We start from the raw sequence: 23,579 nt of genomic DNA, 5'->3' as shown, positions 1-23,579 counted from the left end.
TGACACAGCCCAAGATTAAGAACAGCGTCTCGAATTTACCTACTTCTTGTGCCATGGAGCGTGCTCACCGCACCCAGTGCGTGTGAGCGCAGGATTGCTTGCGCACGTGACCCTCACTCGTCGCGCCGATGCACCGGCTCCGAACCGCCTTGGCGAACGGCGCTCTCCCAACGCCAAAGATTCGATTCGCTCGCCGAAGACTCACCCAGCTCAACTTCCCCGGTCGCAGCTCCCTTCCACCGAACAAGATGGCGGCCGCAATCAAGGCGCTCAATGCGAAGATCCGCTCAAACAAATATGCCGACTACTTCTGCTCAACTCGTAAGTGCGCCCATGGAGTTTGTTCGCGATCGGCAGGTCCGGTAACGGAATGCGATGGGACGAGGAGTGCGCGGTGATGCGACGCATTGCGCGATGCACGCCTGAGCTCGAGAAGATCGAATCCATGGTAGCGAGGAAAGACGAATTGCAGCAAACTAACAACACCAAACAGACTTCTGGGGCCCTGCGAGCAACTTCGGTATCCCGCTCGCCGCCATCGCAGACATGAGCAAGGATCCTGAGATGTCCGTTTCTCCCTCCTCTCCTTCCCTCTGATATATCATTAACATGAGCGCAAACAGCATCTCCGGCCCCATGACCGCCGCCCTCTCCCTCTACTCGGGCACCTTCATGCGCTACGCCCTCGCCGTCACCCCCGCAAACTACCTCCTCTTCGGCTGCCACGCCATCAACTTCACCTCCCAGCTCGTGCAGGGCTACCGATACGTCAACTACCACAAAATGGGCGGGAAGGAGTTGGCGGTGCAGGCAAGGGAGGCGGCGAAGCAGGCGGAGGGAAAGGTGGAGGCTGCTGTGAAGAGCGTGGGGAAGTAAAGTAAAGCGAGGAAGCGTTGATGCTGCGGTGGGATGTGGGGATATACTGCAGTGGGTACGATAGAGAAGGGGAATGAGACAGAGGAGGATTGCATTGTGGATATCGCTTCAGGTCGTGCTGCGACGGGGCTTGTGCTACTACTAGGGTATATGATTTCCTGAATCTGCGGAGTCGGTTGGCATCATGCGTGTTGCGGACGTGAAGGCTGTACTGATAACGATCAGAATGAGAGCATTTGCACACACAATTTCAGAACCACATAACCCGTCTTCCTTCCAAACGAAACGAAACAAAACAATCGCTGTTATGGATATATCGTCCTATCCTATCTATTCCTCCACATCTACGCCATTACGCACCCTTCCCTAAATCCACACACTTCCATCCTCCCTATACTCCCGAAGCACATTCTCATACTTAGAATAAGTCTCCCCGGTCTCTGACACTTTCCTCACCCCCAACGGCTTAGGCACCAATCTCTCATCCTCGACCGGCGGCCACTCTACCATCTGCCTGCTCGGCCCCGAGTCCTTGACCTCCCTCACTTGCTGGTCCGAGAACTGCTCCACGGGCCCCTTGAAAACCATCATATCCATCTTCGGACCCGGTCCGTCGTCCGCTTTTTGCTTCCCCTTCACAATCTGCGAGACCAACGCCGCACCCGCACACACCATCGAAGCATCGCTATCGCGCCGGGAGCCTTTGGCACGTTTAGCTTTCCTGTCTTTCTTCCCAGTCCCGTTCATCTCCTCGCCTATCTCTCTCACACCTATCTCTTTCACAAAGGCCGTGTGCAAGAACCCGAAATTTGGCTTGGTAGAAAGACCCAGCTTACCTGCATCCTTCTTGGCTTTCCTCTTCTCCTCTAAAGCTGCCCACTCCGGGTTCGATACCGGCGGCGCAACCGCCACCGCCGCACCCTTGCCCCCCACGCCCCCAGCCTCAGTCGCAAAATTCACGCCACCCCCGACAGGTGCCATGACGGGGCGTGGACCGCTGATGGCTTCTTTGAGTTTCTGCTGGTGCTTTGCGCGGGCTTTGTCCTTTGTGAGGGTGGGCAGGTCAGTGAATGGGTATTTGGGACGGATGTCTTTGTGGTGCGAAGGAGGGTCAAAAAAGGTAGAGAAAGCATCGGCTAGGGGCTTCTTTGGGGCTTTGTACGGCTTTGCTTTCTTGGGCTCCTTTTGGTGGCGGGGCCGCTCGGTCTGGCGGTCGTCGAGGGAGGTAGAATGGGAAGGGGGGTTAGAGGCGGCGTAAGGAAAGTCTTGACTTACTGCGAGAAAGCGCTCTGCTGGGTGCTTGTTCTGCGGTTTCGCTGCAGTGTTTGTGAATTTGGGACCTACCGGGTGCTGCGATGCAGGTGGGGGTTTGACCTCGCCGTGTCGAGGTGGACTTGTACCTACGCGCCGCCTGTACGCCTCCCTTTGTCTTGCAAGCTCAGGCGGCTCCGGCTCGCCTGGACAGCGTATAGGCGGCGGAGGGAGACCCTTCTCCTGAAATGCTCTGGACTTGGGCGCGGGAGCGAGCTTCGGGGCGAAAGCTTTGACGTTTTGGGGGTGGTCGATGATGTTCTCTTTGGAGTCGTACAGAACGCTCCGAGCGGCTGTGATTGGGACATCTCGGGAGTGGTAAGTGTACATAGAGGTGGTTCTCACCTGCGATCCTTCACGGCCACGCGCTTCCGAGAAGAAAAAACCTGGGGATGGCTCAGGGATTATGGGCGATCTTACAACGCCTAGAGGTTGCGGTTGTTTTGATATAGGAGGAGATACGGCTAGTTCTTTGTGCGGGGGCATTTCCATGGCTGCAACGTGTATAGCATCGAGCTGCTCCTTCTGCGCTGCTCGTGTACGAGGACTTCGCGCAGCCCATGGTGCCTTCAGAGAAGCTTTCGTGGGTTTCAGCTCGCGTTTCTCCTTCTTCAAGCGCCGGATGGCGTTCCACATCTCCTGGCCTTCGCCTTTGCAACCTTCGTGGTACACCATTCGGAGTTCATTGCCGAACTTCTGAACCTTCATCAGTGACTCCATGTCTGAGTGCTTGCGAGACTTGAAGGCCTTTTCAACTGAGGCTATTGGAACCTTCTTGTTCTTGTTCTCTTTTTCATAGTCTGGTCGAGCCCCGACCAGAGGTAGAAGGGAAGGCATCTGCTTATCAGACTTAGGCCATGAAGTGTATGGTGTTTCTGGGTCAGCACCATCGAAAGATGCGCGAGAAGAGCGAAAATCACCCCACCCTAGATCTTGAGGTGATTCCATGACGGCAGGTTCAGTGGAATTACACTCCATAGGTGTTGGTGGTGTCTGCAGCCTGTCAACGACGGAATGCGCGGACCTATTCACCAAAGAAGGAGTCCGAGAAAACGGATTCCTAAGAGGTGAAAGCGGTCGAAGTATTGGTAAAGAGTTTCCTTGTGGAGTATCGGAGTACCTTCGCTTCACCTTCGAATGTTCTTGTGATGTTTCAAAGTCATGGTGATCGTCTGTATGCGCTCGATTATGAGCACACATGCTAAGGTCCGGAACCTCGCTAGGGTCTTGTATAGTAGATTTCGGATAGTAAAACGAGGAGATGGTATAGATGCTTTCACTCCCGACGTCGTCTGTTGTTTGAGGCCGTCCCATCGCCGTAATCACCTTCAAGCTCGTTCCGAATGATGCTATCCGAGGATGCTTCACAGCGCTGTTTCTGTGAATGATGGGGCTTACTGTTCTAATATCAGCCATCTGTATTTGACACTCGAGAATTAATAAGACCTTTAACCAGGTATTTCAAGGGCGTAGGTCGGTGTGGAGAGGTGCGTACTGAGGATCTGGCCTCTCGCTGAAGGAAACACTCTAGTATGGGGATGTTCGAAGTGTGATTGCTCTGTACTAATGTTGACTTCGAATGATAGCTTCGGTACTACTTTAAAAAAAAATCTTTTTGGAGTATCTGTACTGATGTAGGTTGGTATAGGTAAAGAGTTAATGTTATGGCACGAAATGTATTTCGAATGCGGAAAGCTGAACGTGCTATGAATCGTAATTGCGTCGTTGAAGGAATTGCAACGCTGTTGAGATGCCGTATGCAAAGTAGGAAATGGATATGTGGATGGCATTGTGGGCACTGACCATTGATTTATGAGCTCATTGAGCATGTTGTGAGGTGCGGGAACAAAGAGACACCAAGTCAAATTAGAACCGTAGATTGATCTCGGCGGTCGAGAGGCAACAGTTAAACAATGCAGGAGTATTCCTGGGCTTGTCACTTTGTTCGCTCAAGAGGTGATGTGCCTGCGTGTGACAGCTATCTGCACAATGTAGTGGGCATCTGGCTTGTGGCTGCCACACTTGATATAGCAAGACAGTGATGAAGAGCTCCCGACCGAAGAGCACTGGAAGGTGGATGTACAGTAATAACGAGCTGCAGTAATTGCCAGAGGCTGGTTGAGAAGATGTGGGTGCCAGAACCCGAAGATGGCGCGGGTGGGGTGCTCCCAGTCATATTACAGTAGGCCATGTGCTCGGCCCAGTGGCAAGTTGGACGATAGATCAGATGAAGACGCACACCTACCATCCCACGTTCTTCGATCCGGCTTTGTCGGAGAAGAAAATGGTTCGTTTCGGGTATATCGACGAGGCGCATCAACCATGCAGAGTTGAGGTGCGAATTGAGATCAGGTCAAGGGTGCTCTTGAGCAGTGTCCTTTCATGCGAGATGGTGTCACGCTGAACAAGCTGGGAATGGACTATCCAGACCCAAGTTTCGATCAGCATGTTGTCACTGTCAGCAACGCAGTGGCAAGTCACTTTTCAAAAAGACGAAGTCGTACAAATGGAATTTCAATTCTTCATTTGCCTTTGACATTACCGCATCGGGCGTGTTCTCGTGATTAGTTTCGTGAATCTACAGAGTATGACCCGATCTCGCATCCAATATGTTTTGGTGCGTGGGCTTCTCCCAAACTTTTCTTGCGCTGAACAGTGGTGGCACAGTTGTTTACAAGTTGACCGCAGTGCGGAAGTTCGAGCCGGCGTAGATGGCGTTGGAGCCAAGCTCCTCCTCGATACGGAGGATCTGGTTGAGCTTGGCGAGACGCTCAGATCGTGCGGGTGCACCAGTCTTGATCTGTCCACTTCGGAGACCAACGACGATATCAGCGATGGTCACATCCTCGGTCTCACCAGAGCGGTGAGAAACCATGACGCCCCAGCCCTAGCTCTCCATTAGCTGAAATTCTAGCGAATCGAAGCAAGAAACACTTACAGCACCAAAGGCGTCTTTAGCAGCCTGGATGGCTTCTGAGACGGTACCGATCTGGTTGACCTTGAGGAGAAGAGCGTTGCAAGACTTGAGCTCGATGGCCTTCTTGATGAACTCGGGGTTGGTGACGGTCAAATCATCACTATTCACCACGTTAGCGGGCTAGCCGTAGGGTGTGTATCTGGGTCTACGTACCCGACGATCTGGAAGTCGGACGTCTTGAAGAAGTAGCTCCAGGCCTCCCAGTCATCCTCAGCGAAGGGGTCCTCGATGCTGACAATGGGGTACTTCTCAGCCAAAGACTTGTAGAGATCGGCGAGCTGCTCGTAGGTGAGCCACTTGCTCTTGTCGCTGTCGGGGTTCTTGAAGTCGAGGTCGTATTTCTTCTCTTCGGTCTTGTAGAACTCGCTAGAAGCAACGTCCATGGCAATCTTGATCTGGCCAGTGTAACCAGCTTCCTCGATGGCATCGGTGATGAGGTCGAGAGCCTCCTCGGGGGTCTGAATATCGGGAGCGACGCCTGGAAATAAAGCTTAAGCCAATGTATGAATGATCAGTGCATGTATGTACTTACCACCCTCATCACCGACGTTGCCGGCGGACTGTCCGTACCTCTTCTTAGCAAGGCCCTTGAGCTTCTGGTAGACTTCGGCACCCTGGCGCATGGCCTCGCTGAAGGAAGGAGCTTCCGAAGGAACAATCATGAACTCCTGGAAAGCAAGACGACCACCGGCATGGGATCCACCGTTGACGACGTTTTGGAAGGGAACGGGGAGGACGTAGGGCTTCTTGGTGCCAGCAAGGTCCGAGATGTGGGCGTACAGCGGGACACCCTTCTCAGCAGCAGCGGCCTTTGCAACAGCCATGCTGACTCCGAGAATGGCGTTAGCGCCGAGCTTCTCCTTGTTCTTGGTGCCATCGAGCTTGTTGAGGAACTCGTCAATGGCGGACTGGTCTTTGACGTCGATCTTCTCCTTGATGAGGGCAGGTGCGATAACGTCGTTCACGTTGGCAACGGCCTTGGTGACACCCTTACCACCCCACTTGGCTATGGACACGATGAGCATGCGTTCAGATGCGTTGCGGTCGGGGGTTGCTCACACTTGTCGCCATCGCGGAGCTCGCAGGCCTCGTGGGAGCCAGTGGAAGCACCGGAAGGTACGATTGCGCGGTGGAGACCGGTCTCGCTGACGAGGTCGACCTCGACGGTAGGGTTACCGCGAGAGTCGTAGACGGTACGAGCGTGGATCTTTGTGATGGGCATGTTGACTATGGAGCGGGGTCAGCTGAAGGTGGAAGAGCAAGAGCAATTGACGCAAGATAGAGCTTGCAGCGAGCTTGCGCGATATATGTATAGCTGGGCTGCGGGGTGGAGTCAAGTGATGGTAAAAGATTAAGTCAGGGCGTGGATCCCGGAGCAGAAAAAGCAGAGCTGTGGATAAGGCAGTCGCAGCCCAGAACCGCGCTCTGACCGGCGTCGGAGTGCGTGGGAGCTATGGGAATGGCCGGCGGCCGCGGATGAGATCTGCAGCAAAGCAATTGACTTACGTTCAAGTTTTTGTGATCAAATGTTCAACGGAAATGAAGAATGGTGATGGTGCGAAAAGGGTTCAGTTGTTGAGGGGCAATGGCACTTATTTGGCGTTCAAATGTTGGCGGGGCACTCTTGCAACTGCGCAAATGCGTTGGGGCCGACGCGTCATTGGCCAATACGGTCTTGCGGCCGTGGAATATGGAAGAAGCTGCATCGATTGAGTCTCACCACGGCCGCCAAGTTGTCAGAGCAACCGCTGTGGATTGCATCGTTGCACGAGGTTTGATCCCTTGATCTGCCTCTGAGGGTTGTTGTCGCCCGGCTCCACCTCCCAGCCAGACCCTGAACACGGGCAAAACACCAAGAACGCGACCCTCTCTGGGCTTGTAAGAGGAAGTTCCGGGGTCGGGTGACATGACGCTTTCGGGACGGTAATCTTGAACGTGACAGTGCCAGTTTCTGCGCACGCAATCCGGCATTCCTGATCTAGGGTTTCTTTGGCTTACACAAGAACCGTTTCCAGCGGTTCCTCACGATGGCGGGATGATCTGAGGTCACGTGTACGACTCTCCCGCGCTAAGCTGAATTGAGCCCTGGGGAGCTTCGTGCTTGGCGCAGGCAGCTCCGGCCGCGACACCACCGATCAACGAGCCCACGCCTTCGCGGTACCTCTCCATCTCGCTGCTCGTCTTGAGCTCTCCCACGTCTAATATCTGAGCCACCTGCGTCTGAAGTAGTGAAAGACCACGCTAACCCAATTCCGAGATCGCTCTGAGTCGTCGCCATCATGTATGGACAACAGCTGCTCCACGAGCTGTCACAGTTGCTGACGTAGCTCAGGGAGGTACTTCTAGGAATCACTGGCAAGGACTTTACCCTCATTGCCGCTTCGAAAGCCGCTATGCGAGGCGCCACCATCCTGAAGGCCTCGGACGACAAGACGCGAGAACTCAACCCGCATACGTTGATGGCATTTTCTGGAGAGGCTGGTGATACTGGTACGCTTCTTGCTCCCATAGTTAGACTTGGAGGTGGCGGGACTGACGGGGAGTCCAGTGCAATTCGCCGAGTACATCCAAGCGAACGTTCAGCTATATTCGATGCGCAACGGCATGGAGCTCTCACCTTCGGCGACCGCCAACTTCGTCAGAGGAGAGCTTGCACGAGCGCTGCGCTCAAGGAGACCCTACACCGTGAACCTGCTTCTCGGTGGATACGACAACATTGCGGACAAGCCTACACTGTACTGGATCGACTACCTAGCGAGTCTGGCACCGGTGCCCTACGCGGCACATGGATACGCTCAGTATGTTCCACCACAATGGCTTCCACCGAAGCCAGAGTTGATGCTCTATCGTGATCAAAACCGACTAACTGGCGCTCAGGTACTACTGCCTCTCGCTTCTAGACAAGCACCACCACCCCGACATCGACTTCGAGGAGGGCATGAAGATCTTGCGCATGTGCACCGAGGAGCTCAAGCGACGTCTACCAATCGACTTCAAAGGTGTCCTGGTGAAGGTCATAACGAAGGATGGCGTGAAGGAGCTGGACTACGAGGATGACGCGAATGTGAAAGTACCTTGAAGAGGGTAGGACGAGCAGCGAAGATGCGTAATGGCCGCCCCGCCCTACAAACATGCGGTGCATTTCCGCACCAAGCATGACAATCCTGTCGGTGGCAAAGGGTTAACGCCCTTCTAAGACAGCACGAGGCCTTACAAGGCTATGTATAGATTGACCTTGGGACGTCTAGACGCGCATCTTGCAATGGCCCACAGGTTCAGTCAATAAATGATTACGAATGACGTACAATTTCTCGTTGTGACAGAATTTCTCATATAGCTGAATACTTCTAGAGCCGTTGGTATTCACAGTTCTATGTCACTTGCTCTATGCAATATATATACACCACTACCCGTGCTTCACGCTCAGAGCTTAATCCTTCTCCTTTTCCTTCCCCAAAGTATCATATGTCAGCATTCCGAACGCAACTAAGATGAGCGCGCCGCCAATATACGTCGCTGAAGACGGACTGAGGCCCCAGACGTACCAGTCCGCCAATGCTACAAAGAACACGCTCAGGCTGGAATAAAGTATGTCAGCGCATGCGTGGACAACGGCACATCTAGAGGACAAGAGACTCACACATTCGCCATGGATCCAAACACAGGATCTGTCCACACGACTAGTATCGCGAGCAAAGTGATGGAGACTAGAAATTATCATCAGCACAGTCTGGAAAGACTAACGGGAGAGGACGCTACTGACCCGCCGCAGACAACACCGCAATAACGATCCACAACAGCGCATGCAAGCTCGGCAAAGCAAACTCCTCGATGCCAAATATATGCAAGATGGGAAACGCAATCCACAGCACGCCCAGCGTGTAGAACCCCGTCAACGCCGACGCAGCCAACGTCAGCGGTACACTAGACTCCTGCGTCTCAGGCCGCGACGAACACGCCCACTTTTTGAACAGCACCTCATACAGGCCGAACGCCACTGCGCCCGCACATGCGATGATGTTGCCGAGGAACCTGCTGGCGCCGATTGTGGACTCCGCGTGTTCGGCGGTAGTGTCTCCATAGGCAATTGTGAATGTGCCGCCGATGGAAAGTGCAACAGCGAGAATGCTGAGGCGGCCAAGTTTCTCCTTGAGAATGGGGACGGAGAATGCAGCCGCGAAGAAGGTGGCGCAGTTGTAGATGGCTGTCAGGTCCGCTGGCGTGGTCAGGGATAGCGAGGTAAACCACGACACGCCGCTGATGGTCAGGACGACGGTCACAATGGCCATTGTCGCAGCTAGGTAGTCCAGAGGACCGCCTTGCTGGCCGCGGCGCTTCAAGATGAGAGAGGGCCCGGAGGTAGCAAAAGCATCAATTGTGGAGATGGAGGAGCGGAGCGTGTTGTTGTAATCGCGGACCCAGGACCTGTAGGGTGTAGAGCGGTTCTTCCAGCGGAGATAGAAGATGTGGCAGACCCAGGGTAAGACCAAGGAGCCGTGGGTGAGATATAGGGTTGCGAATGGCTTCTTCCAGTCCAGTACGTCTTCGAAGTAGGCTGTTGCTTCCGTGTTGAGCGTGAAGCCGGCGACGCACACTGTCAGCGCGGATGCAATCCAGTACCATTCTACACCCCTTTTTGATGGTTCGTCTTGTCGTTTGTAGTGATTTACAGGAGTGCGCTCCCGGCCATCTAGCCCAAGATCGGCCAACTCGACATCATCGTCAGAGCTGTCTCTGTTGCCGTGAAGAAGGGGATCCTCATGGTCGCCATCATCATTGAATCTCCTCCGGCCTGGGCTTTGGAGAAGACGGCTCATGATAATTCCGGATCAGAATGTCAGGGCCAATGGATTCCGCTTCACTGAAATCAATCTCATACGTGAAGACAGTAATGGAAGTGTAATGGCTGGGAAATAAGGATGCAACGAGTGTTATTTCTCCATCTCATAGCAGGTTCAACCGGGGAAAGGCGGGCAACAACTAACAAGGAGGGATTTGAGGACGATGTAATGCAAAAGGGTAGCGATCGTCGTGTGATTTTGCCAATTTGTTGTACTGAATGTTCCTTGAAGTTACGCTGGCCTCGACCTCCGCGCGGCCGTGCTGGTGCGACGCACGTGATGATGGATGGTTAGCGGCTTGGCGAATTTTGCAATAAAATCTTCGCGGCTCCCACACCCTTCTTCTCTTCTTTGATCAAAAACAACGGAGCCAGCCACGACCATCAGCACAACTTTGGCTTTTGGTTGCCAGTCCCCTTCGGGGGGCGTGGCTCCGGAGAACAAACACTCCTGTAGGAAGCTGGTGTCTCGTGGGTCAGATTAAATTCTGGCGATGGGGCGTCGGTGTCGATTTTATGGAGAACATCACAATTTTCAAACGAGCTTATTGAATGTTTGTGGACTGGTCTGTGAAGCATCGATTTTGCTAGCAGCTGAGCATTTTGCGAATGGAAGCATACGCAATAGCCGACAGCAAACTTCAATCGAGGACGCACCTTGCTCAGGCCGAGGTGCCATGATATCTAGGTGACTCCTTGCACGTGCATGCCGGTGATATGGAGTGGGCAACAGCAGAAACTCTCACTGAGATTGCAGATTCCTGAACGGAAGCGTACGTAAATGAAGGAAGGCATTCATCGAGCTTGCAACTCCCTCATTTACAGGTATAAAGGGTATGAAGTGACAAACTTTCACACATGCATGCCAGAGTTTGGAGTGCGTAACATTAGATCTGATTGCTTGCAGTTTGGCTGCGTCACCAATGAGGCATATATACAGGTAAAGGAAACGAACACGGTCATCAAAGGTTGCATCCTCTCGATGCTTTTGGCCAAGCCAACTACCGGTAGCCTAGCGTGATATCTCATAATCATCATGTAGTCACGCTCACCACTCTTCCACGCACGCTTAGTTCTTGTAACCATTCTCATAACCGTTCGCCAACACCTCCTTGAGGCCGTTGGGCAGACCGTTGGCTACCTTCTGCGTAAGTCCGTTGGCGTGAGTGCCGTTTGTGCTCGGCATGCCCTTGGTCACCGCCTCGACAGGCACGTCGTTTAGGGTGTAGCCGGTGTCACTCGAGTCAACAAAGGCATCAATACCTTCACCGTTGCGAGGGTATTCCTTCATAATCTCCTTGTGTCGTCGCAGCGCAGAGTTCATCTCCTCTGCGGTAACGTCGTTGAGGAAGACACAGCTTCCGATCGGGCTAGGCACTGCTGCGCGCAGCTTACCATCTCGAGTCTTCAAGATTGCTGCCGTAGCCTTTCCAAGGATCTCTTCGTTGAAGTCTACGTGGTCCATAGACAGACCAGCGCGCGAAAACAGATTGAGAAGGCGATGATGCTCCTCATCGGTGATCAGCTTACGACCATTGGCCAAAGTCGCGGAGTAAGCCATATCAATAGAGATAGCGTGGCCGTGGCGAAGAGGAACATCGGGAGTGAGCTGGTCGACGTTAATAATTATTCACCCGAGGCATCAACGCTATTACTGACCTCGTGCAAAGGGCTCCAAGTGTGACCGTATGCGATGACACGGTCCAGACCGATCTCGTGCAGGTTGGGGGTCTCAAGCTTCAACATCTCGTAAATGCCGGAGCGGTTGATCTCGTCCGCAGCCTTGCGAACCTCACCGGACCCATCATCAACACGACCGAACTTTGTGGCGATCAGCCTCTCGCAGAACTGGTCAAGAAGGTCGAATGTCCTAAGATGAGCGCATGTTGAGATCTTGATCAACTCTGCAAATCCGTTCCGTACCTGGCCCTCAGGCAAAGTCTTCAAGAACGTGAAGTCGAGGAATGTATGCATGGGCGCATGGTACGCTCCCAGGCGGTTCTTGTAGTTGCCGTAGTTGACGGCGACCTTGATACTTACACTAGCATCGATTAGACCGATGACAGTCGTGGGAATCCGGATGAAGTTGGTATTCCTTCGGTATGATGCGCAAGCAAAGCTGCAATGGCGAGTTAGCAAAATGTTCTCGAAAGACTAATAGGCCAGAGTGCCTTAGATATGCTCTTCGGCGATGGACCAATTGGCATAGCTTTACCCAGCAACGTCGGTGACAAGTCCTCCTCCCTGGGCATGTGTTAGCGACGCGACAACTTACAACAAAGAATTTACGTACCACTACCAAAACCGGCTCCTTACGGATGATGCCGAAGTCGGTCATAGAGTCGACAATGCTCAGCAATGTGTCCATGGATTTAGCCTTCTCTCCGATCATGGTCTTATGGATCTTCAGCTCCAGCTTGTGGTGGTCGAAGTACTTCTGCATCTGTTCACCGTAAAGGTTGTAGATGTTCAGATCCATAACCGCAAGAGCACGGCCCCAGCGCTGGTAGCAGTCGGCAAGCTGCTTGTTCTGCGGGTTGAAAACGCCATCGAGGAACGTGAAGTCGTACTCGATCTTCTCGTATCCCTCGACGTGGAAACCATTTTGCGTCTCAACGACGGAAGCCTTGAGATCAGACATGGGGATTGGTGAGGTGAGAAAAAGCTGTTGAGAAGAGATAGTTGATATCTGCTACAGGTTGCCAAACCCTTACCCAGGGTTATGTACACTATATAAGGGATTACCTCGAACCCACGCATCCAATCCCCTGCTGGCTCATGTGGACACATGTCGATCCAATTGGCGCAATCCCGCCGAGAACCGGCTGTTAACGTCAATCAGATGCAGCCTCTTGCTCATCGCTTGGTGTTTGTGATGCCTTGTGTCCTGTAAGATCGAAGACTAGGCGCCTTGGACTGCTAACCTAGACTTCTATGGGAACAACATGATGAAACGACCCGTCTAGTAAGGAAAGCAACGGGCCTGGATCTTGCTTTAGCCTGTTCTGGCACATGGAAATCATACTCTTGTCATGCATTTCGTTCAGAAACCTACTTGTCAGGAACAGGAATAGGCGATCTCTCGTAACTAACTCTGCTAGGCTGAGATCTAAACCAAGTCACCATGGACTTAGTGTTGAGGGGTTTCAGCGGGGCAGTTCCGCAGGCAAGCTCCACGACTTTGCGGCCCTTCTTCGCATGCGGGAACATGCAGTCCGTGAGAGGACAAGGAGCCCAGGTGTATTCAAAGAGCCACGGCATTGTGTGCCGAGGTTTCTTTGTCGATTTTGACATCATTCAGCTCAAGGCTTCAAGAACCTCTAATCTCTCAAGAGGAAAACAACCCTGTCGGAATTTGCGATCTCGAGCGTGACGTTGCTGCAAGATCTTAGTTCCCGTCTCGGATAGATGCAAGCTCACGATCCGACAAAGATCTGGAATAACGCACTAAACTAACCCATTTGATGTCCTCGGAGAGGTTAGTCCGCTTCTACAAGTTCATGTACAACCCTGGCCGTTTTCGGTACGTGAGATTAACAAGAAAGTCATTGACGACAAAGACCCTCACCACCAACGTCAAGACTCCACGTGCGGGCATGGACACCAATGAGCAAGACACGCATTGTTCCGATTGGAAGTTCCGCAAAGAACCCTACGGAAGCAGGGCTCGTACTCTAAAGGATTTACCAAAGCAGGGCTCATCTGCGCAGCTCTATTTCCGTCGAGCTCACGTAACAGAATAACGCAACAATGATTCGACTGGACTCGTTTTCCAACCCACTTACATTTTAGACCTGACGTATACATTGTGTGGGGTACCTAATGCGCCTAGACGTCGCCGCGAACCTCCGAACCGTTTCCGTCATAGGCTTGTAAACCCCGCTATTGTTTACGCTCTCTTGAGAGCTTGCGCGGATCCTGAACGCGTAGCCAGAAGCTGCTTTCGCAAAATACTCTGAACTCAATAGAGTTGCACAATGGGAACCTTCGACCAAACGAAGGCGTACGCGCCGCAGGAAGAGACCTTTTTCGATGATGGGCGCGAAATTGAGCTTCTGCACTTCATTTACTCACACCCCAAGATCCAGCAGATTCGTGGGTCTCCGAAGGAGGTCCTGGCAGCCATTGACGAGTTTGGGCGGACGAAGAAGTACCTCATGAACGTGGGCGAAGACAAAGGCCGGATTGTCTGCGACTTGATCGCAGATGTGAAGCCAAAAACCATGGTTCGTGCAATCACTCTCAATGATCTTGCAAGCTGTCTAATGCTCCGTGTAGGTTGAGCTAGGTGGTTATGTCGGTTACTCGTGCATCCTATATGCCGACGCAGTACGGAAAGCTGGTGGTGAAATCTACTTCAGCTTTGAGCGCAACCCAGAATTTGCTGCGGTAATTTCGTCGCTAGTCGACCTTGCGGGTCTTACCGACATAGTCAAAGTCGTGGTGGGCTCCAGCGACGAATCCATTGCGCGACTACATTCATCAGGCGCTCTCAAGCACATCGATTTGATGTTCCTCGATCATTACAAACCCGCATACACCACCGATCTAAAACTCTGCGAAGAACTTGGCCTCGTCACTCCAGGCTCTGTACTTGCAGCAGACAACGTGATCAAGCCTGGTAACCCGCCGTATTTGGAGTACGTATGCAGTAGCGTGGCTGAAAAGAAGAAGAAGAGGGCCGGCGAAGGCAAAGGGGACAGTACACAGGGTATTGCAGAGAGGACTGTCAAACAGTATGCCAACAGATACGAGTCAGAGAAGTTCAGCAACAGTCCAGGCAATCCAAACTTGGTCTACGAGAGCAAGCTAGTGAACAGCTTTGAGCCTACGGGTGTACCAGTATGTTGGCAAGCTCATCGTGACAACTTATAGTTAACGTTATTGTAGGACGGTGTGGAGATTACGAGGTGTGTTGGTGAAGAGAAATAGCGTTCATATTACAATGTGCTCCCTGATACCAATTGATCACTCATAACATGTCGAAATAACTCAATTGCTTCCTTAGTAACTCTGCAAATGCAAATGAACAACCAGAGAGACTCCTAGCTTCGTCTGAGTCTCGAATTTGCAAATTGAAGGAAGAACTTTTGAGCTTGCCCTCCCTCCAAACCCCTCACCCCGCGAAAACAAATATCGCGGCAACCTAGCAACCGCGCAGGTACTACAAGCTGCACTGCTTAGATGCCCTACTGCTGTACGAGCGGCGTAGTTCATGCAGTCGGAGTCGAGCGGCAATGATGACGTGTAGACTATTTTGCACAAGCTTTCATCCCGCATGAGACAAAGCGCCTAGGCATATGTGTGCCGCATCGCGACATATTGACTACCCCTCTACCCGTCTCTTTCTGCTGAAAATTTTACCGCTGGCGCGTTCTTACGCGCAATCACGTTCTCACGCCATGGCCGTCTCACATGCTGACCCTTTCTACTATCGTCACGTGCCAAAGAACATCCTCCTCCCTCTACTCAGCCTCATTACGCTGCCGTTCTCGGCTGCTCTGGTAATTTTAAGTCTTGTGTACTCAAAGCTGTTCCCGCAACCAAGACAAATTCCTTTTCGCGATGCGTCCGAACGCAAAACCATCCTCGTCACTGGGGTTTCTATGACCAAGGGCCTTGTCATCGCTCGTATACTGGCCCAAAACACACCACATCGAGTCATTGGTGCAGATACTTCTGCCCTCTCACCAGGCCGCTTCTCCAGCTCTCTGGCCAAGTTCTGCATCCTCACACCACCGGATGGAAACGATGCAGAACCGTACATCGACTCGTTGCTGCATGTCATCAAGAGTGAAAAGGTCGATCTATGGATCAGCTGCTCAAGCGTCATAGCAGCTGTAGAAGATGGAGAGGTGGTGAGGCTGGCCGAGAAGGAGAGGGGACCGGGTTTCCACGCGGTGCAGTTCCGAAGCGATGTCGTTAAGCGGCTGCATGAAAAGGATCACTTTATCGATTACATACGATCTCTGGAACTGCCTGTTCCAGAGAGCCACAGATCCACATCATCCGCGGAAGTCGTAAAGATCTTGATAAAAGAGAAAAAAGGAAACGGAAAAGATAAGAAGTTCATCCTGAAGCCCATCGGAGTCGACGACCGCGCGAGAGCTAACATGATGACCCTACTTCCCTTCGAGAAGCGGGAAGACACGGTCTCCTACATCAAAAACTTGCATATTTCAAGCAATAACCCGTTTCAAGTCCAGCAATTTATCTCCGGCGCTGAGTACTGCACGCACGCTCTCGTGATCCGCGGCCGCGTTGTGGCGTTCACGTGTTGTCCGTCTTCCGAGCTGCTCATGCATTACGAAGCCATTCCCTCATCGTCGCACCTCTTCAAGCAGATGTTAGAGTTCACGCAGCGTGTAGCGGAAGACGGTGGAGAGTCGTTTTCGGGCCACCTCAGCTTCGATTTCCTGGCTGAAGGAGAGGGAACGGTGTCGAAGCTGTATCCGATTGAGTGCAATCCGCGAGCGCACACCGCTGTTGCACTGTTCTCCAACACGCCTCAGATGGCGTCTGCGTATCTTTCTGCTTTCGAACCTTCAAAGCCCAAGGATATGGAGATTGTCACGCCGCGCTCCCCGACTTCGTCGTACTACTGGCTCGGTCATGATATCGTCGCTTTACTGATCCTTCCGGTGCTTGACCTGTTATGGGGTATCAGGACTGTATCTGAGGTACTGGATTGCATGACGGACTTCTGGGAGCACGTTGTGAGTTGGCGAGATGGAACCTTCTCGATCCAGGACCCGGTGCCGTTTTTCGTGCTGTATCACGTTTACTGGCCGCTGAAATTCCTTACGAGTTTGGTAAAGGGGAAGCGGTGGTCGAGAATCAACGTGAGCACAACAAAGGTTTTCGTGCAGTGAGCTTTGATCGATGAACTTGCAAAGACTTGTTCAACCAGAATATCCATTCGGAATTATCAAGATTAGTAGAGATAGCTCAAAGAACCACGAAAAAGATGACTTCCTGCGACTTCAATACAATTATCACTCATGTGTTCATGAGGTCCCCAGAAGTGAGGTTAAATGAGGCCTGCTCTGTAATTTCGACTTCGTACCACTGGAGAGGCCGGAGAAGCACGACCAAAGCCCTCACGTTGGAAGATTTTAGATCCGAAGACAACCTCGACGTCATCGGTATCCAGGACTCGGAACCAAGCACGTTACGTTACTATGCCAAATCTAGCACACCGGAAGCTCAGGTGGGCTAGTCTGTCGCGATGAACCTCAAAGCCATTAAAGAATCTTCGCATTCCGCAGCATTTCTGAAATCTCACGTGTTGTGATCTTCCACCGTGTGACGAAATTGGACGATACAAAGCTGAACTCGCTCATCATCTCCAACACCGCAACGGCCGGTTCGCCGTCATCGCGACGGCCTAACAAGACCAACTGGTCCTTTTGCTTAAGGTCTTTGTGATTCCAAGTCCTCTTGGTATTCTCATCGTAGTTGTAGAATTTCGTTGAGTGGATGCTTGGAATATGACCATTTCGGAGTGGCCAGGTCCAAGGAGTGCTTTATTTGTGGCAGCAGCGGCTGCTTCTGGGTTCTTTGCGGCATTGTCGCTAACATCAATCCGATCGCATCCACGATACCCTACATCACCCTCTCACTTGTTTAACCCCTTCGCCGGCTTATACACCAGCACTGTAGCCCACTTCTCCTCTCCCTCCCCCATCACCCCAACCTCGTCCCACCCATACTTCAAGAAAATTGGCTTCGACGAATCCTGCGCCTCAACATAGCACTCCACGCCTTCCTCTTCCGCACGCTGCATTCCCCACCTCACCAACCTCCCTGCGCAACCCCGGCCCCCATGCGCAGGATGCGTCGCCAGGGCCTGAAGATCTAAGCCAACACGTGTAAGCAAACGAGCCATTCCAAGAAAGAAAGAGGAACATGAAGAGTCGGAAGGTATGAGTAAACAGAAGACATACAGTAGAACCTCTTCTCCCCCATCACCTCCTCCACCTTCTTCTGTTTCACTTCCTCCCGCCCCCAAATCACCTCCCTCCTACACTCCCTCGGCAGCTCATCCCGGCTCATCACCAGATCCACGTACCCACTCTTTTCCGCCTCTTCCCTTGAATGCGGACGCATCCACTTCGCGAACGCGACAATTTCATCCTCAAGATCGGTGTCCACGATCTTGGTAAACACTGCGAAGGGATCCTCAGCGAGGGTATGCTCGAGACGCTTCGTGCGAAACGCGTTCACAGCAGGTGTGTCAGGGAACACATTAGCCGGCGTGGGCGCGCTGAAAGCGGCTGTGGAGAGGGAGACGAGGGAGGGTATGTCCTGGGGTGTGCATTGCTCAACACTCAAGGGCATGGTTAGGTCATGGGCTTGCTAGGCCAGATTCTAGCGTTGATGCGCGTTCGTCGGCTGAGGGTTTGGTTTCCTATGGCGCCCTTGTTCTTGTGGTCGCGTTGAAAGTAGGGGGTGTTGTATTAAATAGATGAGCAAGGCAACCGTATTATGCACAAAGACGGAGTTGACGCAGCGCCGTGGAACGGCGACGATGTGTGGTGCTATTGGCGGAGGGTATGGGGGCGGGGAGGCAGATGTGGGGTGGTACGTACCCCTCTGAAGTACTCCGATGCCTATCCCGATAGTCTAGCCTGATGGAGTTAACTAGGGTAGGTGAATGAGCCATCGAGCATGTTCACAGTGTTTACATGATACTGAGACTGTAGTTGATGAAAATCTAACGTACCGTGCTTGAGATCTATCAAGGATGAGGAAGACCACGAGTACGGCAGGCTGCATCACGGCCACAGAGCAGCAAGATCGTAGTCAAAGTGTTCTGATATCATTCAATGACCGCCCACGAGCAAGCGCCTAAATGCATCGCTAGGCAATACTATGATGGATGTCGTCTACGAAGCGGTGACCATACCTAATGGTTTGCCTGTGGGAAGTACGGCTTGAACCTCGGTTCTCCTTGCAACCCACACTCCACCACACAATCGAAGCAGCTCATCAACAGCTTCGGGAACTTGCTTGTCCAGTATTGCAGATAACCATGAGGCAACGGCCCCACCTTCGCCTTGACGCTGTCGTCCATGTCCTCGTAGTGATTCTTCTTGTTCCTCAGTGCCCTAAGCAAGTCCAGCATCTTGTCTCCTGTGTATTTGCGCTGCTTGCCAAGCGAAGCAATGAAACTGTTGTCGAGCTTGGCAAGGAAGTTGCGTTTCTTGTCGAGGACCTCTTCGCTGTAGGTCTCCAGGATGGATAGATGGGTCGAGGGCGGATCGCGGATCTCGCGCTCCCAATGGTCAGAGCAGTCGCACAGGAAAGTGAGTCGCTTCTCTGCGGACCAGAAGAAGGGGTGATTCATGACCTCGGCGGCTGTCGGGCGGTCCTCAGGGCGGTTGGACAACATCCAGGAGATGAGACGGATAGGCTCTTCGGAGTCCGGGCCCAGGCTTAGTCGTTCATAGCTGGCTTTGTTCTTCTTGATGTTGTACTCGCGCATCTGCGCCCAACCCTCATCATCGTCGAAGGGGTGAGATCCATTAGTGAGTACGTAGTAAAAGACGCAGCCAAGCGAGAAGATGTCTACCGCTCGTTTAACACCTTGGGAAACAGGGTCAGTCGACGCAGACGAGTCGCGTGAGTGGCCTGTCGAACTTCCATAACCGATGTCTTTGGGTTGCAGGATGAGCTCCGGAGCTTTCCAGCCAACGGTGCCGGCGTTTCCCGTGGTGCCAATCAATGTACTCATGTTATCAGGCAGTGTCTTACATAGTCCAAAGTCAGATATGACGAGACGTGGTCCATTCTTCTGGTTCCGTTGAGGATAAGCAATGAGGATGTTTTGAGGCTTGATGTCTCGATGGATGATTCTCAAGCTGTGCAAGTGGTGAACACCCTCAGCAAGTTGATGTAACGCACGAGAGACGTTGCTGTTGATCTCAGTGACGAGACGCAGGTGAGTGTCTGTTAGATCACTGCCTGGTCTGCCGTCTCTGTACAGGTCGAACAGACTTGCCTGGCAGAGCTCCACGGCAATGTACAAAAAGTTTTCATCCTTTTCGTCATCGAAGTATCGTATAACGTTAGGATGCAGGTCGCTTTCCTGGAGCAACTTCACCTCTTGTTCTGCGAGGCCGAAATACTGAGGCAACATGCGCTTGACGGCAACATCACGATCCTTTCGTTGTACGTTAGAAATGCATCAGGCTGGTGGAAGGCAGTACTCACGTTCCACTTGCCCTCGAAGACAAAGGTGCCGCCACTGCCATTACCAAGCAGGCGATCGAAGTCAATGGTGAGTTTACCAATTCGTTTGATGTTGGATACATCCTGGACGTCATCGCCAACGTTGCTCATCTCATCGGGGTGCATGGCGAGAGGCTCGTTGAGATGTTTCGCGGCGTCTACGATCTGGTCGATTTCATCACCATCCTTGAGTCTTCGGTTCCTGCCTTTTTGGCCTCCACGTTTCCCACGGTGAGTTTTCTTCTTCTTGGGAGTCGCTGGAGCAGCTTGCTCTGGTGAGATATCGTCAGTGCCCGCCGTCTGGGTTGCGCCTTCGAGCTCAGACATGTTGCCAGTTGCAGCTTCAGCTGAAAGGGAAGCATCAATGGTGGTTGTTCGTGAGAGACTCAGATCTTCATCCTCTTCATCCTCAGGAAGAGTAGCGAACGTGACCTTCTTCTTTTCTGGTTCCGGAGGAGTAGGAGCTTCGACTTGTAGAGCTACCTCCTTGACCTCACCTATCGTGGCTTGAGGTTCCTCAAATACGATAGGTTCCGTAACAGGCTCGACGGCCGGCGCCTCAGACGCCGTCACGGTGACTGGAGCAGGACTCGGTTCGAAAGGGACAGGGACAGGTGCCTCCAGCTGTCGGGTCTTGTTGAGCTTCGTGTTGAATTTCGACACCCATTTCTTGAAAGCAGGTCCTTGTTGCTTTTGGATGGACCACAATACTAGGGCAAGACCGACGAGGCTGGTTAATGAGATCGTCATCACATTGGTCCACAAGGAACGAGTCTGGATAGGTGGCGGCTTAGGTGGATCCAAAGTCAGATGACTTGTCGGGATAGGCTGAGGTATGCCTGCAGGGACGGAGGGTTTTTTATCAGGGACTTGTTGCTCATCATTGCCTGTGGGTGCAGCGATAGCAGACCAAGTCTGAGCTGGCTCTTGCTGATAGTTCAGTCTGTGGACGCCAACAAGACCTCTACGCTCCGGGAGGATGTAAGAATCAGCTCCACCCAGATAATTGCCATAGGTATAACACGACGCTTTGGGTGCACCGTCGGTTACAGCGGGGTAGTTGGCTTCGGAAAGGGCATACCAACTACCAGCTTCTGTCGTGTTCAGCCAGACATTTGTCGCTTCGTCTTGAGAGATGTCGAGGCTCGGCGGCTGGGGAAGGAGGACTAGCGCTGGGTCGGGATCGTTATCGTCGCCTTTGCGTGCGACGTCGAACACACGCGTGACCGGCACTCCCAGCTTCTGTTGGAAGACATAGTTCTTCGCGAAATTACTCCGCTTTTTGTCATACGCGATGACATCGCCGTTGTATCGACTGACCAAATACATCTCGTCTTTTGTCTGTCGGTATTGCGTCTGCAGATCTCGGTCGCGGTTATTGGACGTCCACTCTGAGTATTTGATGGTGCAGATATGCATGCCAGTGTTTTTGTCATGAATGCTGACAGTGTATTCGGTCTGTCCAAGGTTGAAGAAGCCTTTGCATTCGTGTTGCTTGCTTCCAGTGAAATACTCTGGCGTCTTGGTATGGCAGCTTTCCGGCTCTCCCGGGCTCATGTATCCGTCGGTGCTGAAGCTCTTAGTGACGCGTCCGGTGCTCGCGTCGACGACGAGCATGATGCTTTCTTTCTTTGCCGTGTATACAACGGGAGGGTCGTCGCTCGCGTAGGGATTGAGGTCGTCGGTCAGCTGCTTCACAGTCAAGCCAAGGCTCTGGAGGACGGGCCGCGGCCCTGGCATGAGAATGTAGAGCGCCCCATCCTCTTTGGGCTCTACAATCCATATGAAGGGCTTGCTCCGCCATCCATCGGTGGGGTCGGAGTCGTTCTTGGTGTTGTAGATGGTCTCTAGCATGGGCTTGCCCACATCTAGTTCCCAGATCTCCATACCATTGTATCGGTTTCGTGCGTGTATGTGGCCGTCGACAGTCGCCAGGAGCATAAAGTCCTCAATTGTCCAATCTTCAATGGAGCGCGCACCCGGTGTCAGAACACCGGAGTCGGCTGCGTCCCTTCCATATTGGGCTCCGACAGCGGAAATCGCTGGAGCTGAGGAGTATGTTCCCACGGCGCGCTCGTCTTTGCCTTGGATGTATGTGAACGCCCGCCTGGTCGCGGCGGTGTCCAGCCTGTTGCGACTGGGCTCATTGTTGGGCTTGGGGGGCAGGATGGTGTGCAAGCTGCCGCCCTCACTAGGAGAGCGGCCGTGGGCACGATCCAGCGACTGCTGCTGCTGAGCGGCCGTGGAGATCCATGGTAGAGCGAAGAGGAGGTTGATGGCAACGAGTTTGGCGCTCAACGCCGGGCCAGCACCAGGCGGCCGGCGACGCGGCATGACGGGGTAGTGAGGGTCGGCTGTTTGATGCTGGTGCAGCCTGGGGAAGGCCTAAGGCGGGGTGAGATGGGTCATTCGGTGGAGGATGAGGGTGGATGGGAAAAGAACGAGAGCGAAGGTGCGAACGGGCCAGGAATAGATAATATGATTTGGCGAGGCGGGGGATGGGCTGAGTTCCGTGTGCGTGCGTGCGTGCGCTCAAGGGGCCAGGGCGGAGTGCAGACCAGGGTGTGAGAGCGCTAATACAACAAGGTGGAGTGCGGCGCTGCGGGAGCGAACCGGACCTTACCGTTCTCACCTCTCGTCTGGAACAGCGGCGGCAGACGACGGATAGAGAACGGATGCGAGGGTCGCGAGAGTCAAAAGCGTCAAAAGAGGACGCCCCAGACGCACACATGTGCGCGACGAGTTGGGGTTCCCGCCCGCTATGGACCTCAGCCGCCGCGCACAAAGACCCGGCGGACCGTATTCACACTGCCAGAGTGACACCGACTGTCTGCATCCTTACTGAGCTTGCGTCCACTCGCAAGCCCGTTGCGCCGTCCACTGCAGGTCGTGCATCAGCGACATGCCCGGCCTTACGTGAGTCTGTGTCTCTGCCCCGAGGAGTTGACCCACCAAGCCCCAAGCCCCAAGCCCCAAGGCCTCGCATCGCGTTGCTCCCTGTGCGAGCGTAGAACACCATAGAATAGCCCACATATTGTTCACCTGTAGCCCTCGTAGCCACTGGCGTCACATGCAGACATCCAGCAATCAATCGCAGGGCACTCCAGGTTCGGCATCGCACATGGTCGCACACAGATGACGGCACGGCAATCTACAGCAGCCCGATCTGCGCGGGTTTGGAGTTCCTCCTAGGGAAAGATTTTCTCCAGGGCAGCTGCAGCTGCCTCAGGTTGGTGCGACGCTGGTGGAGAGAGACTCGCCTCCAGCCGGCTGCCGGCTGCTCTCCTGAGGCCAGAACCACGCTGAAACCCAATCGCCGTCTTGGACTTGCACCGTACCTCG

General features: G+C 53.2%; 9 protein-coding genes across 9 annotated transcripts; 3 read left to right on the top strand and 6 right to left on the bottom strand.

The window, feature by feature from the left end:
• Positions 1–205: 205 nt before the first annotated feature.
• On the top strand, positions 206–1,176 carry CC84DRAFT_1168554 (uncharacterized protein). The gene is made up of 3 exons (XM_018179429.1): positions 206–321; positions 494–566; positions 624–1,176. The coding sequence occupies exons 1-3, from the start codon at positions 249–251 to the stop codon at positions 874–876; spliced, it is 399 nt and encodes a 132-aa protein (XP_018030820.1). The 5' UTR covers positions 206–248; the 3' UTR covers positions 877–1,176.
• CC84DRAFT_302447 (uncharacterized protein) lies at positions 1,154–3,884 on the bottom strand. The gene has a single exon (XM_018185802.1). The coding sequence runs from the start codon at positions 3,601–3,603 to the stop codon at positions 1,243–1,245; it is 2,361 nt and encodes a 786-aa protein (XP_018030819.1). The 5' UTR covers positions 3,604–3,884; the 3' UTR covers positions 1,154–1,242.
• Positions 3,885–4,858: 974 nt separating this feature from the next.
• CC84DRAFT_1101902 (enolase) lies at positions 4,859–6,386 on the bottom strand (the record flags this gene model as incomplete). Its single annotated transcript, XM_018174937.1, has 5 exons — positions 4,859–5,074; positions 5,126–5,264; positions 5,318–5,642; positions 5,697–6,170; positions 6,224–6,386. 5 exons carry the CDS (start codon positions 6,384–6,386, stop codon positions 4,859–4,861), a joined length of 1,317 nt encoding a protein of 438 aa, XP_018030818.1.
• Positions 6,387–7,325: 939 nt separating this feature from the next.
• CC84DRAFT_1168549 (N-terminal nucleophile aminohydrolase) lies at positions 7,326–8,543 on the top strand. The gene is made up of 4 exons (XM_018179428.1): positions 7,326–7,445; positions 7,497–7,654; positions 7,713–7,962; positions 8,042–8,543. Coding segments are annotated over exons 1-4 (612 nt in total). The 5' UTR covers positions 7,326–7,443; the 3' UTR covers positions 8,244–8,543.
• CC84DRAFT_302296 (uncharacterized protein) lies at positions 8,458–10,062 on the bottom strand. Its single transcript, XM_018185801.1, has 3 exons — positions 8,928–10,062; positions 8,805–8,871; positions 8,458–8,742 (listed from the first exon to the last, which is right to left on the bottom strand). Exons 1-3 carry the CDS (start codon positions 9,979–9,981, stop codon positions 8,595–8,597), a joined length of 1,269 nt encoding a protein of 422 aa, XP_018030816.1. The 5' UTR covers positions 9,982–10,062; the 3' UTR covers positions 8,458–8,594.
• Positions 10,063–11,073: 1,011 nt separating this feature from the next.
• CC84DRAFT_1155272 (putative 3-dehydroquinate synthase) lies at positions 11,074–12,645 on the bottom strand (the record flags this gene model as incomplete). The annotated part of the gene is made up of 4 exons (XM_018176926.1): positions 11,074–11,613; positions 11,664–12,123; positions 12,220–12,248; positions 12,298–12,645. 4 exons carry the CDS (start codon positions 12,643–12,645, stop codon positions 11,074–11,076), a joined length of 1,377 nt encoding a protein of 458 aa, XP_018030815.1.
• Positions 12,646–13,917: 1,272 nt separating this feature from the next.
• CC84DRAFT_1199357 (uncharacterized protein) lies at positions 13,918–16,987 on the top strand. Its single transcript, XM_018181612.1, has 3 exons — positions 13,918–14,230; positions 14,283–14,846; positions 15,455–16,987. Exons 1-3 carry the CDS (start codon positions 13,982–13,984, stop codon positions 16,874–16,876), a joined length of 2,235 nt encoding a protein of 744 aa, XP_018030814.1. The 5' UTR covers positions 13,918–13,981; the 3' UTR covers positions 16,877–16,987.
• Positions 16,988–17,622: 635 nt separating this feature from the next.
• CC84DRAFT_1180462 (uncharacterized protein) lies at positions 17,623–18,344 on the bottom strand (the record flags this gene model as incomplete). Its single annotated transcript, XM_018180476.1, has 2 exons — positions 17,623–17,861; positions 17,951–18,344. 2 exons carry the CDS (start codon positions 18,342–18,344, stop codon positions 17,623–17,625), a joined length of 633 nt encoding a protein of 210 aa, XP_018030813.1.
• Positions 18,345–18,912: 568 nt separating this feature from the next.
• On the bottom strand, positions 18,913–22,571 carry CC84DRAFT_1102081 (uncharacterized protein; the record flags this gene model as incomplete). The annotated part of the gene is made up of 2 exons (XM_018174944.1): positions 18,913–20,169; positions 20,220–22,571. The coding sequence occupies 2 exons, from the start codon at positions 22,569–22,571 to the stop codon at positions 18,913–18,915; spliced, it is 3,609 nt and encodes a 1,202-aa protein (XP_018030812.1).
• Positions 22,572–23,579: the final 1,008 nt, after the last annotated feature.

This window comes from Paraphaeosphaeria sporulosa (assembly GCF_001642045.1).
Source record: "Paraphaeosphaeria sporulosa strain AP3s5-JAC2a unplaced genomic scaffold CC84scaffold_12, whole genome shotgun sequence".
Classification (NCBI taxonomy): Eukaryota; Fungi; Ascomycota; class Dothideomycetes; order Pleosporales; family Didymosphaeriaceae; genus Paraphaeosphaeria; species Paraphaeosphaeria sporulosa.
Note: the sequence above shows the minus strand (reverse complement) of the source record. Positions and strands in the feature narration are given on the sequence as shown.